Here is a 21,049-nt window from a genome sequence, read left to right on the forward strand (position 1 = left end):
CCGAACTCTGAAGATCCCAACTGGGGCTGGTAAGTACCCTAACCCTCCCCTCTCCCCCCCTAACCCTCCCTTAGTGGTGCCTAACACAATCCACCCCCCCCAGTGGTGCCTAACCCTAACCTCCCCCCGTGGGTGCCTAAACCTAAACCCACCCCCTTCCCCGCACCCTAAACCTAACCCTCCCTGGGTGGTGCCTAACCCGAAGTCCCCCCAGGGGTCCCTAAACGTAACCCTCCTAAGGGCTAAGTGCTAACACTGTCCGGCTTACCTTCATTCGGGAAGCCGTTTGTCTAGATTCCGGCATCAGGATATAGACGGGCGTCGGGATTTCGACGCCTGTCTTTAGTCCCGCATTGGTATTTAGACGCCGGGCTTTAGTCAGACGGCTTCCTGGCCGTTGGCATTTTGACTGTATCCCGATTAAACACTTCTACAGTTTCTGATTGACTGGTTCTCAAGGCGTGTATTGTGGTACATTGGTCTGTTTTTAGAACACTCATAGAATTGTTACATTGAATACATGGTGCCTCCAAGTTTATGTAGATTTTCTCTGTCTCACATATGTCATTTATAAGCTAGCAACTATCAATGTTATTGGATGTGTTGTTTGTGTTTCCTTCATTGAACTCAAACAGCCAATCTTAATTCAATAAGTATAAGTGAACACCAAATAGCTGCAGCACTTGGAAATGTAACAAGTGCAGCCATACCATAAGTAGTGCTGGGAGTAAATATAATGATCAGATGTGACTCTGTACTGTATACAACATAATGTACTTTTGTTTTTCATTGAGGAACCAAAAATGATATATTACAATTATGTTTGTACTTATATTATATTATGATATAAAGATTACTAAATTTGTGTGGAATTCTATTATATACAAGTGATTGCATATTTAATGTGAAACAATGCTGATACAGCGTATTCCAATTCTACAGTAAATTTACCCTTATTTCCTTTTATATTTGTCTCCTGAATATTATTAGAAAATCAGATGTGACCAAAACACCCTCAGCCTTCATGGTATGTAATTGATTGATTTATTCTTTACTCCTGTCTTCTAGCTGCTCTGTTCTCCAGTACTCACTCAAGTAGAAGTGGAACGGCTGGCGGAAGTGTACCTCAGTCTCAACCTCTTGCTTCCAATCACCCTTCTCCAGTAAATAATCTGCAGTCCAGTCCACGTAATCCTCCATCCCAGCTACCTCCTCTAACACCGATGGAGCCCGGCTCAGATAGGTAGGAATAGCAGCAAACATGGTTTTATGTTCAGCATAGGTACTATGTGTTGTATTCATTAATAATGCCATAGTAGAGTTTGAGTGCATTGCAAGAAAAACATGCCCACCTTAAAGCTATTGGCTATCATATCCATGTAATGTGTATGGCAGATAACAATAAGGACAGGATGTGACTAATTACTACATACAGTTTGAACTTTTTTTAATAGTGCAGACTTTATTTATTATTAGAAATCATAGCCAGGGGTATATTTAGTTTAGTTTTATTGGGTATACAGTTGGGAAGCCGGTGCACCTAATCCCAACAGCCGGCTTCCCGACTACTTTATCCCGGCGAAGGTTAAATGACAAGTGCCTAAATCTATACGCCTGTCATTTTACCGACACCGGGAGACTGGCGCCCGGCATCCCGATCGAAGTGATGCCAGGCGCCGAGCGCGGACAGCCGCGCGGGGGTGGGGTTAGGTTTAGGGCTTCCGGGGGGACTTAGGGTTAGGCACCCCCCCGGGCGGTTAGGGTTAGGCTCTGGGGAGGGATGGTTAGGGTTAGGCACCCCCGGGGGGGACTTAAGGTTAGGCACCCACCCCGGGGGACTTAGGTTAAGGCAGCGGGAAAGGGGGGTTTAGGTTTAGGCACTTAGAGGGGGGATTAGAGTTAGGCACTGGGGGGGAATGTTAGGGTTAGGCACCCCTAAGGAGGGTTAGGGGAGGGAATTGGATTAGTGAATACTTACCTTAGGGACGACCAGGATTTTCACCCATGTCGGGCAGCCACTGTTGGGACCAGCGGTAAATCATACCGACTCCTTTTATTGCACCTCCTAGCAATACTTACTGTTTTGCCTTACTTCATGGAATACACTTACTGCAAAATAAAAAGGAAGCATGGGTCAGAACAAACAACATATTTAGCGTGTTGATTTTTCCCCACATCTACCTACTCTTCCAGAATGCCCAAGAGACTCCCAAATTAGGAGGAGCGCTATTAGAGAGAAAGCAATTCTCCCTGTTAGCACTTACCTGCTGAATGGTGTGTGGAGACATCACACACATCACATCATTTAGCCCCGCCCACCACAGTGGTCACAGAATGGCAGGTGTGTACTGACATGATTGCATTATCATGCCCCTGCCACTGTATGTTTCACTGAGATGAGCGGGGATTGATGATGTGATTTATGTCATGTCACCACACACCTTGCAGCAGGTAAGTGCCCAAAGTGAACTTCATGCCATGATTGTTCTGCCTGCTTGATGACAAATCCGCATCATATTACTCCACTCGTCTATTCTACTTTGCTTCCAAGTCTTTTAGAAGTGAGATAGGAAAAGTTGGCAAGTATGTTTTTCTGCATTGCATTAACTTATACATCAATGCTCACAGCTTTGCCTGGTAAGATGACATCTTTATTGAAGGAGCAATTCTTTTACTGTGGATGATTGGTAGATCCAATTGTGGATAACTGAGGCAGTGACGCCCCCCGGGGATTTCCCCTGCCAGGGCCGGATTAATAATGGAGCTGATGGAGCTACAGCTCCAGGCCCACTATCAGAAAAGGCCCACAGACAGAAGTATCTATTATCAGCAGCTATAGACAGGAATGTATTTATCCTTCTACAGCAGAAAGAGCTGCCTGCCAGAGGATGTCCGAGGCCCTTCCCCCTGGCCACAACCCCCCCCCCCCCACCTTGCCCGGATCAAAAGGCGAATACACAAACATTATAGCAGCACATGGAGGGCTTTGTTAGCCCTCTCAGTGCCGCTTACGTGCCCATGACCTGCGCAGCGTGTGACATCACTGCGTGTGGTGTCACATGGGTACCGCCCACACCACCACCGCATATCGAAGCTCCCCGGTCCCTTCTGTATATCTATCAGCACAGCAGCTCCGTGAAGGCGGCCTGGCAGCAGGGGTACTGAGGTCAAGTCAAGATGCTCGTCAGTCCTGCTGGCCAGGCTGCCTGGCTGCTGACGTATAGTAGTCAAATTTTATACATTATACAGGATAGGCTTAGCCTTAGCCACTAATGAAAGTTTAATAATATACTAATATTTATAATATATACACTTATGTACACTGTGTATATATATATATATATATATATATATATATATATATACAGATAGATAGATATACTGTACATATCTATCTATATATATTATATATATAATATATACAGTACATATATATATATATATAAAACTATATATCTGTCTATAAATATGTATGCATATCATAATATATAATATTAAATAAAAAATATATATCTTTGTAAATATACTGTATATAGAGAGCATATATATATATATATATATATATATACTTTCCATGGAAGCCTGGAAAAACAAGGCGGCACTCCCAATGATGATGGTCCAAAAAGGGTATTAAATTATTTCAGTGACACATAATATCGACGTTTCAAAGCCCTTAGGCTTTTTCATCAGTATGGGTTATGCATCATGTGAATAAGACATTTAATACACTTTTTGTACTATCATCATTGGGAGTGCGCCTTGTTTTTGCAAAAAAAGTAGGGAGACTATATATATATATATATATATATATATATATATATATAAATATATATATATATATATATGCAGGCTTGCCTACCCTCCCGATTTTCGGGTGCCGCTCCCGGCCCCCCGGAAAGGCAGGCAAGCCTCCTGGAAGCCTCCGACCCTCCCGTCCTCCCCCCTGAAAAGATTATAAACCCCAACAGCGGGGGAGCCGGTGACGCGATTCGCGCTGAATCGCGTTATCGCGACCCCGCCCCCTGCTTCACACTGCCGAAAATAACGGCATTGTGAAGGGGGGCGGAGCCACGATGATGCGATCGTGCAGCTCCGCCCCCAGCTCCACCCCCAATGCACCACCAACTGGCTTGCCCGCCCCCACTCCGCCCCCAATAACCGCCCCCGCCCCCCCCACTGTTAGCCGACAATCAGCTCCCTCCCGGAAGGCTGGAGCTGATTGTCGGCAAGTATATATATATGTTGTTTATTAATGTGCGTGTTTGTAGGTTTGCCATTATATACTATAGCACTTCTTTTACACAATATAGGGGGGTACAGACTTTTTCAAAATGAGCGGGTTCCATAGAAAACGTTAGAGCCAATAAGATCTTGTTGTGTTACTCTCCATCCAATTGCAGATAAGTTACTTTGCTTTGGCACAAGCATTGGCAGGTCTGTGAGCACAGAGGATGGTGTGTGCTGGCAGTGTGAACCCCACTGACACAGAGTGGGAACAAGCCTGTTGGTCCATTAGTTGCCTACCCCTGCCATATTCAGTGGCCATTCTAGATTTACCTCTGTGAAGTGGCCCAGATAGGGCTGCTTTGTCCTACCCCTTTCTGTTCCTCACTCACTCTGCAGTTGTGAACGTTCTCAGTTGTGAACGTTCTGAGGCGCTCTGCTAGTTTCACTGTCGCCGGTTCAGATAATCAGCTGGCCCACCGCAGTATAAAAGCGGCCTCAAGAACCAGGGGGGTGGCTCCATCCTGTCTCTACAAACTGTTTCCCTTCTGTACATCCGTGCTGCTGAATGCACTCTGTAATACAGAGTGGTGCATACGCCACCATCGGTCACACCAATCCTATGGCAGATGCTGTTTCTCCTATGTCCTCCTATGCCTGCGGCTGTGCGTCTGCGTACACTGACACTCCCGTGAAACTCCCATAACACATCCATTACACAAACCATATTTGTGTGCATTTCTATCCTGCTTTCCAGTCACCACACAGGATCACTCATCACTTTTCCACAACATTTCTTATACTGTGAGTCTCGATCACAAAGCACCTTTTCTGTGCTCCGTAGGGGTGTTTAGAAATTTTTGGAGCAAGCGTAGTTGAAAAAAATTGCTTAACTACGTGATCATCTGCACTGTGCATGGTTCTAAGTCAGGTACAGAATGTGTACTGGTGTACTACTATTTGGCATAATGTGTATCAGGGGGCACTGCAATGTGGCATAATACTGTATGCCAGTAGTTCCCAAACTGCACCGTGGCATCCTGGGGTGCCTCTGGACACTTGCAGGGGTGCCTCAGGTTGGTAGTCCAGCACCAAATTAAATTCTTTATGGTCAATGTAATGTAAATATGTGCACAAACAGAATCACAAACCTGTCCACCACCACATAACCAAACCTAAGGATGACAGGTCAGCACAATTTACTTCACTGTACTACTTTACTAATTTTTTTTCTGAATTTCTCAATAACAAACTTTTGGCTTAGAGGTGCCGTGAAAACAATGCTGATACTCTAGGGGCCGTGGTTCAAAAAAGTTTGGAAACCACTGCTGTATTCATTGGTGTCACTGCTAAATAAAACGGATGGTGATCGTTTTAGCATCTTGAATGTGTTGTGAGTTGAAAGGGAAAAAGTGAGATTTGGTGGCGGCAGGACGGCTGTATGTGCACAGATTTAGTGATTCTGTTTGGCCTTTGGAAAGTGATACAAATAGAAAATAAATTGCGGATGTCTTACCTCCCATCCAGTGCCATCCATTATCCCCCCCTAACTGTCCTCTGCCCTGCAACTGTGATGCATGCAGTGTATACATATGATTTACTGCTCCTCTTGCATGCTCCGGAATGTTTGTATAAAATGTTGTGCACTAATTAAATTAAGCCTCTGCACTGTGCTCTACAGGAACGTTTGTTACACTATTGTTTTGTTATTTTTCTCAAATGTTTTACATTATGATGGGACTCTGAAACCGTGAGGTAGGACCTCAAATTTATACATTATGGGACCCTTGGACTGTGGTTGACAGTAGGCAGCAGCTATGCCTTCCATGGTGCTAGCCACACCCCCTGTGCAGACCACACCCTGATAGCACTGCTTACCCCCGCTCCCCACATCAGTAGTCACCCCCCCCCCACTGTGGTGGTCGCAGCTTCTGCGGCAGCACAAATAGGCCCACCAGAAAGGTCAGATCCAGGCCCATGTGGACCTTAATCTTGCACTGCCTGTACCCCTGTGGGCCAGCCCGACCCTGATGGTGAATACAAGAAAGGATAGTGGACTTCTTTGGTGAGCATGTGAGCTTTAAATGTTTGATACCAAGCACCCATCAGGCAAGTGTGAGCCAAAGGTGACTCTTAAAATTGTCGTAAATTTTAAAAGAAAGACTAGAGGTAGGCTTAAGTACATAAAACACTGAACGGTATGAACTTACTCACTGTACCAGGTGCCTGTGAATGCCGAAGGAATTGCTTGACAAGACAATTGCTTTCAGTTACTGGTAGCAACACTAGGTAGCAGGAGTATTGCAGCAAATCAAGCAATGTAAATTATTATGGTTTAGGGCATAGCAAGAGTTTCCTTAGGTGTGCATGCTGGTTGATAATACAGATGCTGGGTACGGGGAGGAGCAGGAGCTGGCTGGCAACATTTAGCCTGGGGGGCAAATGCATGCAGGCGGCCCTGGCAGAGGAGTAGCGTGCATCCAGGGTGCCCAAAAGAACGTGCCTGCTACGGCGCCCCCCCCCCCCCTCAGGAGAGGACACCCTTATGCAGGCCTCGAGTAGTGCCCCCAGTAGTGATCCCTCCTATGCAGTGCCCCTTGTGCCGCCAGTAGTAAGCCCCTTATATAGTGCCCCCAGGAGTGGTAACCCTTATGCAGTGCCCCTTAAATAGTGGCCCCAGTTGTAGTCTTCTCCCTATGCAGTACCCCCACTATTGCCCTTTATATAGAGCCCCCAGCAGTGGTCCCTTGATGCAGTGCCCCCAGTGATAGTCCCCTCCCCCCTATGTAGTGCCCCTAGTAGTAGTCCCCTCCCCCCTATGCAATGCCCCTAGTAGTAGTCCCCTTGTAGTGCCCCTAGTAGTAGTCCCCCCCAGTAGTAGTACCCCCCTTGTAGTGCCCCCAGTAGTAGTCCCCCCCTTGTAGTGCCCCCAGTAGTAGTAGTCCCCACTTGTAGTGCCCCCAGTAGTAGTAGTCCCCCCCTTGTAGTGCCCCCAGTAGTAGTAGTCCCCCCTTGTAGTGCCCCCAGTAGTAGTAGTCCCCCCCCTTGTAGTGCCCCCAGTAGTAGTAGTCCCCCACCTTGTAGCGCCCCCAGTAGTAGTAGTCCCCCCCTTTGTAGTGCCCCCAGTAGTGGTCTCCTCCTTATAGTGCCAGACCCCCCGCAGTAGACACACATAATATTAAAAAAAAAAAACAACACTTACCTGACACCCGCTCCTGCTCCTGGCCCCGCCGCCGAGATCAGCTCCTCCGTCCGCCGCTTTGCATTATGGCCGGAGTGACGCTTTGCATTATGGGAGTGATGCGGGAGCCGGAAGATGTCCGGCTCTCGCAGTGGGAGCAGTCTGTCTGACTCTCATCAGCTACTAAAGCAAACACACAGCTGCCGACTCCGGCGGCTGTGTGTTTGTGCTGTGTAGTGCTGACCGAACTCTGTCCGGTCAGCGCTACACACGCGGTGCAGTCTGTGTCACAGTGACACAGACTGCCCGCGGCCCGGGGGGCACATGGCACCCTGCCCATCGGCCCAGCCCGCCACTGGGGAGGAGGTATGGGTGTAGAGATAACATAAAACTTACAGGTCATCTTACTACTGTAGTATACTTACTTTACTTTTTTATCACCAAGTATATTTGAAATAGCAAGACCATAATTATTTTACTTCCTGTATACTGTTTGTTTGCAAATGTTATGCTTTGCCTAAGATATGCATATTGTACTTATTGATGTTACTTTTAAACTTTTTATGTTATTCAAGTAAAGTTTTGCACCACATAACGTGTGAGTGCTTTGTGACTCGGTAACGCCGAGTATCTTAACGTGAGACTTTTTCCTTTAGATGCGTCTTATTCACGCAGTGGTGCGAATAGAACGCACAAGCAGCTTCTGCTAATTAAAATGATATGCAGCATGCCTATGTTCTGTGTGCTACAGTACTGCGGGTGCATCTGCATGCAAAATGCTACGTTGCAGTGTCAGCAGCTGTAACTCTGTCATTTTGCATGTAGACACACTGGCAGTTGCACAGAGTATATACCGTAGGCGTGCCATATATCATTTAATCAGCAGAAGCTGCTTGAGCGTTCTTGAACCTTCAGACATATCTGCTCATTGCTGCTCTTGTGGGTTTGGACATATCTGAAGGTGCAAAGTTGCACGTAAAGACGCTCGGCGCTACCGAGTCACGGCATGGTGCGACTAGAAGGGCTGTTTAATGCGTAAGGAGGCTAGATGTATGTGGACACATCTGTATGTCTGATGCTGTGTTAGACACATGTTGGACATTATTTTGCATTAAAAAAAACACCCACTAAAATATTCACACACCTGTAGCATATGGGTTTATGCCATGCATACTGTACATATATCCAAATATTCATACACCCAACCAGGTCATAAGCGAAAATATGTTTCTTAACATTTGTTTAGCTAGTGAAAAACGCATTTGCTATTATACTTGATCTAATAAAAGAGATAAAATATCTAATCTCACTTACAAATGAAAGTAGCTAGAAGTATGCATACCGAGGGCCTAATTCAGAGATGTACGCAAACCCGATGCTTTATGTACATCTCCAGTGGTGTGAGATATGTGCATGTGCAGATCTCGTTCTGCAAGATCGCTCACAATGCCCCCTAAGCCGCAGCATGAGAGACATGCTGCGCCCATCTGGGGGCGTGGACTGGGCGGCGATGGTCATTTTTATAAAAAATGGGGGCGTGTGGATCCCTTTTTCGAGGCATGCTGAGGACAGTGTTTTCTTCTACCGATGTAGCTTCACTGGCCCTGGCAGCATGAAAACACTGCCCATCCTGAGTAAACCAAGGCTCTGCATCTGTGGATGCAGCAACGGGTCACAGAGGCCAGCAAGAGGATTCTATTTACACAAGACATCTCTTGTGGCATTAGCATATTTTAGCACAACTACTGCATACAAAGACGCAGATGCTATAGCTACAGCCAGGGCCAGCTCTAGGGGTGTTCGACCACTGCGGTCGCACAAGGGCGCCACCCCTAGAGGGCGGCACCCTTCCCCAGCATCCCGATTTCAGTGGGACAGTACCGCCGAAGTGGCCTGCGGGTGGTCTAATTGGGAGGATGGGGACCCCCACCGCCGCGGCGGTGCCGGACCCCCGGAGTGATGCGCGCGGCATCCATTCACTGACGGAAGAGGGCTGGGGGAACCCCAGCCAGTGACGGATTGCTGGGCTTTACCCCCAGCCTGACGTTATTTGGAGGCGTGCCATGCGGGCACGCCTCCAAATAACGTCACATAGGGGGTGTGGCCTATGGTAATTAGGCCACACCCCCAAATTCGGTTGCGCTGAGAGGGCGCCATGTGATGGGCCGGCACAGGGTGCTCTGACCCCTGGAGCCGGCCCTGGCTACAGCATCCATCTCTGAATCAGGTTCATAATCCTCTTATCTATGCATTATCAATGTTGACAGCACTATCAGCGCTAGCACTAACTACAGAGGGGAATTCACAATCATCTAACTAGAAGCACCTAGTTAGTACAAGCCACCATCATAGTTATCAGCGTGCATCTGCACCAGCCCCCAGATGCACACAATAGATAATACTGACAGTCATATATGCGTCTCTGCAGGACCGCAACTAGGGGGGCTAAGGGGGCACGTGACCCGGGTGCCGGACTTGAGGGGGTGCCAGGGGAGGCTGCCTGGAGATTAGGTTGCTGCTCTTGTGGGTTTGGAGCCGCATCCCAGCCTTGAGAGGCACACAGACACCGTCAGTCTAATGTGGTGCCGGTCACAAGCCAATCAGTGCTCGCGGACCGGCAGCCAATCAGCTGCCGGTCCATGAGCTCCAATTGCTTCGCGAGTGGCGCCAAATCACAATGATGTACTGACAGTTCCACAGAATATTGCAGCCCCATCCCGTGCCACCCCAAGCTCATCCACTGCACGGCCCTGGCAGGTAATAGAAGGGAGATGGAGCCTTACTGTGGCTTAATGTGTAAGGAGTCTTACTGTGGCATAATGTGTAAGAGGCCTTAATGTGGCATAATGTAAAGGGGGGCTTACTGTGGCATAATGTGTAAGGGACCTTACTGTGGCATAATGTAAAAGGGGTATTACTGTGGCATAATATGTAAGAGGCATTACTGTGGCATAATGTATATGGGGCATTACTGTGGCAAAATGTATATGGGGCATTAGTATGGCATAACTGTATAAGGGGCATTACTGTGGCATAATGTATAAGGGGCACTACTGTGGCTTAATGAATAAGGGGCATTACTGTGGCATAATGTGTTGTAAGGGGCATTACTGTGGCATAATGTGTAATAAGGATCATTAATGTGTGGCATAATGTGTTATAAGGGGCATTACTGTGTCACAAAACCACACATCCTTTTCGTCCTCTATGTTGTATTTTTTTTTTTTTTTAGGGGGGGGGTGTGCTAAATTATGGCCTTGCCCCGGGGGACAAAAATCCTAGTTTCGGCCCTGGCCTCTGTATCTGTCTGCAGTTGCTGGAAAACGCTGTGATTACATTAGAGCACCTCTTACATACGTGTGTGGACGTGTACAGTCAAAATTTGTAGGCAAACTCAGCACGAAGTCTATTGTAGTTAAAACGATGACAAAAATAAACATAGAAATATAATTTCTAGTAGCAAAATACAATTACACAATAATCTTTACACACATCAGTCCTTAGATGAAAAAAAAATACTTTTTTTAATATGTCAATGTAAAATATGTGATTAGGATAGAAAAAGCAAAGTACAGTAAATGTATCTTGTATAAAAGTCGTGAGATTGTGCATGACAGTGGTAATTTCCTTTATGGGCTGAAGCAACAAGGAGTATTGGCTGCTAGAGGATGTAGCTGAATGCCAGAATGTTTCCAATGAATCACATACAAGTCCTGTTGATATGTAGTACTGTGGTTTCAGCTAGTGCTAGGTGTTGAAGTGCCAAATGGAAAGGATTTACATTGAACTGTCCAGAACAGTTTATCTTTTGATTATGAATACAACATCCACTCCTGTCCCTAGCACTAACTAAGATTTACTATAAAAGAAAAAACAGAGAAACCTTTTGGTTTAGAGCTATTATGTCACTGGCTAAGTTAGGCTATAGGTTACAAAATAGAGCATAATTACTCTTAATAACACTCTATAATACTTCATTGAATATAGTACAGTCAGTAATGTATAACTGTCAACTGTCCCTCTATTGGAAGACAGATTTTATTTAAGACTCACAGCCAAGGGTAGCAGTGATAGCAACATCTACTCAGACTTGTTTTTTTAACCTTTTTTCAAATTGTGGATGGGTGCAAGAGTGGGGGCAGCAAAATGGGTCACACCAGTAATAATAGTGAACGAGTATGAGATGGGCAAACAAGTGACAGTCTGGATACCTCCCAGAAATGTAGACAACACGGGTGTAACAGCTGTGGGCAAAGTATGAGGGATATTTCTTATACATAAATATGTGGTGATGTTATTAGGGGTATGGTTACAGAGCTGTTGACTAAATAGCTACATATGCAATAGAAATTTCTATGGACACAACGCATAAACTGCTCTCTTGATATCCCTAGTCTTTTACATGGATAACACCAGGGCCGTAACAAGGGGCTCTGCGAGCAGTGCTGCCAAGCAGGGCCCTGGGCCCAGAGTGGGGTACAGTCGCTGCCCCATGACACCTGCATTTGACTAGCAGGGTGCTTGTAATAACACACTGAAGCCCATAGAGCATCCTTGGGATGCTCTGGGCATTGCTCTTCTTCCTGGTCCTGGATGACCCTGAACCCTGAGCGTGATATCATGACATCTTATGTTCGGGAGGTGGGGCTGGCCCGGGATTAGAAAAAAACACCCTGCTACTGGAATGAACAACACAAAGATGTACATCTTGTTTAGGACCATTGTTTTGCACCCGAAGTTTCACAACCCAACATGAAATAAATTGCATGATTCTTTAGCCACTTAACTGACATTTTTTTCCTCCAAGAATGTCAGTAATTGTAATTTTTTTTACTTAATAAAGTTTACAAAGTATTTTTAAAATTATATTGAAATATTTTATTGGAAAACAAATATGCGTAGGGGGTGTCTCGCACCTCTTCGCGTCCATAGACCCTAATTGTAAACTTACCACCCAGTTCGTCTTTGCCTTGTAAATGACTGCAACTTTCAAAAAACGATCGAGATCAGCCTGCATCCCGCACCTCCTGCAGACTCCATCCCTATTACATTCCGCCCATAGTCTCTGAAAAGCGCTGCACATTATTTGTGCGCTATATATATAACTGATAATAATAAACATCTGTAAAACTTCTGTGTATCCTCACGTGATTGATAGTGTATATTTACAGGAATCTGAACTTAAATAATGTTAAAATATAACAACATTTTCTTTACTGCAGACCTGTTGCGGAAGTATTATTATGTATTAAAATGTGCTATGTGATCTAATCAGATCTTCTTTTGAGTCTCCAGCAATTGTTTTGAGAATTTGTCATATACAGTATATGCAAAAAGTATAAGGGTCAGTTTGCTACTCTGTAAGCAAATCTGCCTGTTTTGCCACATTAACATACTAATCTTATATACATATAGCATATGGTGTAGATATGAAATGAATACATACTATTTGTACTGTAGTGATTATGGCAAATACTACATAGGCCCGTATACAATTAGTTTCGCGTACGCGATAAAGTTTCGCCTGCCAGACTTTTCGCCCTACATTGCGTATTTTAGCCCCGGAAACTTATCATGCGTGTACCCGCGATTCGCCCTATTCAATTCCAAAGGACGTGAAAACGGCGACATGCAAAGTCAGAACACAGAACAGGCAAAAAGTGGTGTCAGAATCGGGGAAATCAGCCTGAACCCCCCAAAAAGATGCAGAAACATTGGGGATCAATGTAGTAGTGCCCAATTAGTCCTAATACAACTGTTTGGGGTACTTAAGTTCGCACAATTGCCACTAATTAGCGTATTTGCACAAGTGGTGAAGAATAGCATTAAGCTGTATTTTTTGGAGTAAGTAACAAATTTGGGGTACCTGAAAATGGGTGCTAGCATATTTAATGTCTCTAAAGTTCAGTTTTGTTTTTTTGCGAATTTCCACTATCATAAAAGCACCTGCAATCCCAAAAACACTTGACCCCTTCTAAGAGCACTCCTGGGACTTTATTCGAACTTGTCCCCCCACTTTGTGCTTTTTTTTTAGGTTTATGCCTGGTGAAACGTCGCAATCGGCGATACTTTTTCGCAGTTCACGGCTTTTCGCTTCTAATTGAATACGGGCCATAGTATGCATTTAACACCACATTTTCTTTTTTTTCACTGAGGTTATTTATTTTATTTATTACCAGTTATTTATATAGCGCACATATTCCGCAGCACTTTACAGAGAAGATCTTACCATTCACATCTATCCCTGCCACAGTGGAGCTTACATTCTATATTCCCTACCACATGCTCGCAAACATATACACTATGGTCAATTTTGTGGGGAGCCAATTAACCTACCAATATATTTTTGGAGTGTGGGAGGAAACGGGAGTACCCGGAGGAAACCCACGCAAGCACAGGGAGAATATACAGACTCCACACAGTTAGGGCTGTAGTGGGAATCGAATCCATGACCTCAGTGCTTTGAGGCAGTAATGCTAACCATTACACCGTCTGTGCTGCCCTGGTTCCCATAGTTTCATGTAGCTTATCGTTACAGTAAGCCATGGTGATAGGGGACCAGTGTCACGATTACAGGATTCATATCACATGTCAACCGTGAACAATGTCATTGTTAGCAACACCATGCCGGCACCAGGATGTTGACAAGGTTAAAATGACTCTTAAAGCACTTTAACGGTGTTAGCAGCATTACCAGTATGTTTCAAGTTATCCTTCTTTAAATAACATTTTAACCTTGTCCACATTGTGGTGCTGGCTTAGTGCTGCTTACAATGACCTTGTCGAAAATGTCGCTATTGACATGTCATACAGTATGTATCCCAAGAAAAAAGATGCAAGTTGAAAGCCTTGAATCATGTACTAACTAACATTTCTGTTATAAGTTAAGTGCATGTAATCAGCTGGGAAAATAAAATCATTTTACAAAATTATACTGTACAAAATACAAAATACACAATTTAACACAAAAATGTATTTCTTGTAACACCTCTTGTTTCATGTCATTGTAATTGAAAACTTACAATGGTGAATGTAGGTGCAATGAGATGTAGTTATAAAACAATTACATACACATTTACATACGTCTTGAACAAGAAAATGATGTGCTGTTTTGTCGCAATAGTATGATTCAAAAATACACATTGAACACAGTTATAAATCATGTAACATATCAAATGCATCTAACATATCAAATGCCTTGTTATTTGGGTTATAACTGCCATTTTGAAAGAATGCAAACAGCATTGTGTACGTTGTCTAATTGTGTGACGCAAAAATGTCAGTACTTCAATTGACAGGCATCCTGGTGAGCTTCTAGGCTTATACCAGATGCTTGGTCAGTAAAGAAATTCTATGAAAGCATCAAACAGAGTTGAGAAGACGGGAGGCTTACATTGTCTATCATCACATTATGAATCAGCATGGGATACTATCTGGAATGGCAGAAACTATACCTCTGTGCATACAATAATACATGCAATATGTTACAGTGAAATTTAGCGACTCCTTATACATAGCGTGCAAACTTTTTCTTTATTTAACAATTTTAAGATGAACTCAATATTGTATGCTTTTCACAAAACATTTATCTAGTGTCCAGTACAATCAGACACCATTTTTTTTTCTTCTCAGACACAAAAGTCAATAACCACATACTGTAGTATTCTAAGGAAACACTTTCTGATTCATTCAGGGACAAATCTAGATGGAAAGAAATCCAAGTTTCACTTTTTCTGTCCAGTGCTATAGTCACATATGTGAGTAAGCTGAGAGTGCAAAGGCGTGATTCATAAATCATGATAAAGTCTACAGAAGTCTAGAAAGAGAGGCTGGTCTGGCAACTCACCATGCTGTATTATCATCTTATTCAGATGTAGACTTACTCATAAGCTGGTTGAGGAAAGCAGAAGGACATGAAATTTGCAGAGGAACACTATGAAATGGGAATGGAATGTATGAAATCCACCCAAATAAACTTAAATCATTGTTAAGTGAGACATGGAAATGTAATCAAGGCAAGGAAATATATGTTGTTTAAAAATATGTTGCTTTAGTTACTGTATTTGCATATAAAATCAGATGTACGGGGAACATTCTATTTGTAGACAGTATGTTCTGACTTAATCAACTCATTGTTACTGTAAGTGATTTTAATTTTAGTGTCAGAGCTCTGAGCGTTTAAAAAGCACAGCTTCCAAAAATCCATACATTTACCTATATGTTTTACAATGAAGAGATGTACATCTGCTGTATGACACAATTCTACTGTCACCTACTTAATCAATCATAACTATTTATGCATTTTACATAACATTCAGCTCAGTGATTAGCCCTGAAGTAGTACTAAGTTAACTTGTATTAAGTGTTCCACTTGGCTTGCTGTGTACTTTTAAAACAGGCTTGCCAGCTGCCTTCTGTTTCTGTTTAATACATTGTGCAGTCCAACTGAATCTGGAACAGCGGCCTAGAAAATGAAAACCACAAGCAGCATCTTATGGGGCATTCCCATAAACACACAGAAAGCCTTATATGGATTCATATAAAATTCATTGTAATTGCAACGTGACTGCATGTTTCAGAATACTGATGTATTTTCAAATTTTATTCAGTCAAGTGTGGTCAATATATTATTTTATGCGTTTTTTTTCCCCCTGTTCTAATATTGGTTTCTTGATTAGGGATTAAAAGTATTTAGAATATTAGGTTTTTAAACTATCAACCAAGGCTTTTGTTTACTCAGATGGTGTTATTGTTTCCTGTGCTAGTGCTTTACTGTCTATATAGTGAATTTGTCATGGTACACTGTTATGTTTTATTTGTCATTTTGTTTTTATTATCTTTTTTTGTGTACCATGGCAATTTTGATCTATAAATTTAAATTGCTTTATGGTTACTGTCTCATAAATATAATGTTGTTTATGTTGTTGTAGTAGGATGTTGAAATCAGAAACTACAAGTAGTTACCAGCTGATTCACCCATGTGTCCCTTTTCTGGTGTTTTAAAATAGCTTGCTTATGTGGTATGCACATGCAGAATATAGCTATAAATATATCTCATGAGCAGTAAATATATCTAATGCAGTAAACACCTACTCTGAAGCTTTCAGATGGTAAATAAACATTACAGGCCAAATTCAATTATTTGCAAGCTAGGTTGCACATGTTTAATGCGGGTAAAACCCGCGGCCGGGAAGCTTTGCTATAGAATTAAAAATCCATGTTAAATTAAAGCCAGGTTAAATGAGAGAAATCACAGCTTTCAGTTCACATCTCCAGACTAGGTAAAAATAAAAACTAGGATCAAGTCCCTTATTTTAATGTAAAACATCTCAGGGCATGGTGCAGTACCTTTGGTACTCACATCACAATTAAAAATAATGTATTTGGACTGGAGGTGTTTAGGTTGTGTTCAAAGTGTGAAATATGGCCAATAAAGACATATCATTTTTCATGTACTTTTCAATAAGTTGAAAAAAGTGTTTATTGACGAGGGACATGTATGCTGTGGTGTTGTATTGATAGGGACATGTATGCTGCGGTGTTGTACTGATGAGGGACATGTATGCTGCGGTGTTGTATTGATGAGGGACATGTATGCTGTGGTATTGTATCGATGAGGGACATGTATGCTGTGGTGTTGTATCGATGAGGGACATGTATGCTGTGGTGTTGTATTGATGAGGGACATGTTTGCTGTGGTGTTGTATTGATGAGGGACATGTATTCTGCGGTGTTGTATTGATGAGGGACATGTATGCTGTAGTGTTGTATTGATGACAGACATGTATGCTGTGGTGTTGTATTGTTGAGGGACATGTATGCTGCGGTGTTGTATTGATGAGGGACATGTATGCTGCGGTGTTGTATTGATGAGGGACATGTATGCTGCGGTGTTGTATTGATGAGGGACATGTATGCTGCGGTGTTGTATTGATGAGGGACATGTATGCTGTGGTGTTGTATTGATGAGGGACATGTATGCTGTGGTGTTGTATTGTTGAGGGACATGTATGCTGCGGTGTTGTATTGATGAGGGACATGTATGCTGCGGTGTTGTATTGATGAGGTACATGTATGCTGCGGTGTTGTATTGATGAGGGACATGTATGCTGCAGTGTTGTATTGATTAGGGACATGTATGCTGCGGTGCAGTATTGATGAGGGACTTGTATACTGCGGTGTTGTATTGATGAGGGACATGTATGCTGTGGTGTTGTATTGATGAGGGACATGTATGCTGTGGTTTTGTATTGATTAGGGACATGTATGCTGCGGTGCAGTATTGATGAGGGACTTGTATACTGCGGTGTTGTATTGATGAGGGACATGTATGCTGCGGTGTTGTATTGATGAGGGACATGTATGCTCCAGTGTTGTATTGATTAGGGACATGTATGCTGCGGTGCAGTATTGATGAGGGACATGTATGCTGCGGTGTTGTAGTGATGAGGGACATGTATGCTGCGGTGTTGTAGTGATGAGGGACATGTATGCTGCGGTGTTGTATTGATGTGGGACTTGTATGCTGCTGTGTTTTATTGATGAGGGACATGTATGCTGCAGTGTTTTATTGATGAGGGACATGTATGCTGCGGTGTATTGATGAGGGACATGTATGCTGCGGTGTTGTATTGATGAGGGACATGTATGCTGCGGTGTTGTACTGATGAGGGACATGTGTGCAACGGTGTTGTATTGATGAGGGACATGTATGCTGCGGTGTATTGATGAGGGACATGTATGCTGCGGTGTTGTATTGATGAGGGACATGTATGCTGCGGTGTATTGATGAGGGACATGTATGCTGCGGTGTTGTATTGATGAGGGACATGTATGCTGCGGTGTTGTACTGATGAGGGACATGTATGCTGCGGTGTTGTATTGATGAGGGACATGTATGCTGCGGTGTTGTATTGATGAGGGACATGTATGCTGCGGTGTTGTATTGATGCGGGACATGTATGCTGCGGTGTTGTACTGATGAGGGACATGTATGCTGCGGTGTTGTATTGATGAGGGACATGTATGCTGCGGTGTTGTATTGTTGAGGGACATGTATGCTGCGGTGTTGTATTGATGAGGGACATGTATGCTGCGGTGTTGTATTGTTGAGGGACATGTATGCTGCGGTGTTGTATTGATGAGGGACATGTATGCTGCGGTGTTGTATTGGTGCGGGACATGTATGCTGCGGTGTTGTACTGATGAGGGACATGTATGCTGCGGTGTTGTATTGATGAGGGACATGTATGCTGCGGTGTATTGATGAGGGACATGTATGCTGCGGTGTTGTATTGATGAGGGACATGTATGCTGTGGTTTTGTATTGATGAGGGACATGTATGCTGCGGTGTTGTATTGATGAGGGACTTGTATGCTGCGGTGTTTTATTGATGAGGGACATGTATGCTGCGTGTTGTATTGATGAGGGACATGTATGCTGCGGTGTTGTATTGATGAGGGACATGTATGCTGCGGTGTTGTATTGATGAGGGACATGTATGCTGCGGTGTTGTATTGTTGAGGGACATGTATGCTGCGGTGTTGTATTGATGAGGGACATGTATGCTGCGGTGTTGTATTGGTGCGGGACATGTATGCTGCGGTGTTGTACTGATGAGGGACATGTATGCTGCGGTGTTGTATTGATGAGGGACATGTATGCTGCGGTGTATTGATGAGGGACATGTATGCTGCGGTGTTGTATTGATGAAGGACATGTATGCTGTGGTTTTGTATTGATGAGGGACATGTATGCTGCGGTGTTGTATTGATGAGGGACATGTATGCTGCGGTGTATTGATGAGGGACATGTATGCTGCGGTGTTGTATTGATGAAGGACATGTATGCTGTGGTTTTGTATTGATGAGGGACATGTATGCTGTGGTGTTGTATTGATGAGGGACATGTATGCTGCGGTGTTGTATTGATGAGGGACATGTATGCTGCTGTGTTGTATTGATGAGGGACATGTATGCTGCTGTGTTGTATTGATGAGGGACATGTATGCTGTGTTGTATTGATGAGGGACATGTATGCTGCGGTGTTGTATTGATGAGGGACATGTATGCTGTGGTTTTGTATTGATGAGGGACATGTATGCTGTGGTGTTGTATTGATGAGGGACATGTATGCTGCGGTGTTGTATTGATGAGGGACGAGGGACATGTATGCTGCGGTGTTGTATTGATGAGGGACATGTATGCTGCGGTGTTGTATTGATGAGGGACATGTATGCTGCTGTGTTGTATTGATGAGGGACATGTATGCTGAGGTGTTGTACTGATGAGGGACATGTATGCTGCGGTGTTGTATTGATGAGGGACATGTATGCTGCGGTGTTGTACTGATGAGGGACATGTATGCTGCGGTGTTGTATTGATGAGGGACATGTATGCTGCGGTGTTGTACTGATGAGGGACATGTATGCTGCGGTGTTGTGTTGATGAGGGACATGTATGCTGCGGTGTTGTATTGATGAGGGACATGTATGCTGCGGTGTTATATTGATGAGGGACATGTATGCTGCGGTGTTGTACTGATGAGGGACATGTATGCTGCGGTGTTATATTGATGAGGGACTTGTATGCTGCGGTGTTTTATTGATGAGGGACATGTATGCTGCTGTGTTGTATTGATGAGGGACATGTATGCTGCGGTGTTGTATTGATGAGGGACATGTATGCTGCGGTGTTGTATTGTTGAGGGACATGTATGCTGCGGTGTTGTATTGATGAGGGACATGTATGCTGCGGTGTTGTACTGGTGCGGGATATGTATGCTGCGGAGTTGTACTGATGAGGGACATGTATGCTGCGGTATTGTATTGATGAGGGACATGTATGCTGCGGTGTTGTATTGATGAGGGACATATATGCTGCGGTGTTGTATTGATGAGGGATATGTATGCTGCGGTGTTGTACTGATGAGAGACATGTATGCTGCGGTGTTGTATTGATGAGGGACATGTATGCTGCGGTGTTGTATTGATGCGGGACATGTATGCTGCGGTGTTGTATTGATGAGGGACATGTATGCTGCGGTGTTGTATTGATGAGGGACATGTATGCTGTGGTGTTGTATTGATGAGGGACATGTATGTTGCGGTGATGTATTGATGAGGGACATGTATGCTGCGCTGTTGTATTGATGAGGGACATGTATGCTGCGGTGTTGTATTGATGAGGGACTTGTATGCTGCGGTGTTGTATTGATGAGGGACATGTATGCTGCGGTGTTGTATTGATGAGGGACATGTATGCTGCGGTGTTGTACTGATGAGGGACATGTATGCTGCGGTGTTGTATTGTTGAGGGACATGTTTGCTGCGATGTTGTATTGATGAGGGACATGTATGCTGCGGTGATGTATTGATGAGGGACATGTATGCTGTGGTGTTGTATTGGTGCGGGACATGTATGCTGCGGTGTTGTACTAATGAGGGACATGTATGCTGCGGTGTTGTATTGATGAGGGACATGTATGCTGCGGTGTTGTATTGATGAGGGACATGTATGCTGCGGTGTTGTATTGATGAGGGACATGTATGCTGTGGTTTTGTATTGATGAGGGACATGTATGCTGCGGTGTTGTATTGATGAGGGACTTGTATGCTGCGGTGTTTTATTGATGAGGGAAATGTA

At 44.0% G+C, this 21,049-nt stretch overlaps 1 protein-coding gene across 1 annotated transcript in view; it reads left to right on the forward strand.

Annotated features, from left to right (window-relative positions):
- GLIS3 (GLIS family zinc finger 3) overlaps positions 1–21,049 on the forward strand; it is a 548,195-nt gene that overhangs the window by 474,011 nt on the left and 53,135 nt on the right. Inside the window, 1 exon segment of the mRNA XM_088476633.1 lies at positions 1,069–1,243. Coding sequence (XP_088332759.1) covers positions 1,069–1,243 — 175 coding nt within the window.

This window comes from Taudactylus pleione, unplaced genomic scaffold (assembly GCF_031769625.1).
Source record: "Taudactylus pleione unplaced genomic scaffold, aTauple2 ptg000190l, whole genome shotgun sequence".
Classification (NCBI taxonomy): domain Eukaryota; kingdom Metazoa; phylum Chordata; class Amphibia; order Anura; family Myobatrachidae; genus Taudactylus; species Taudactylus pleione.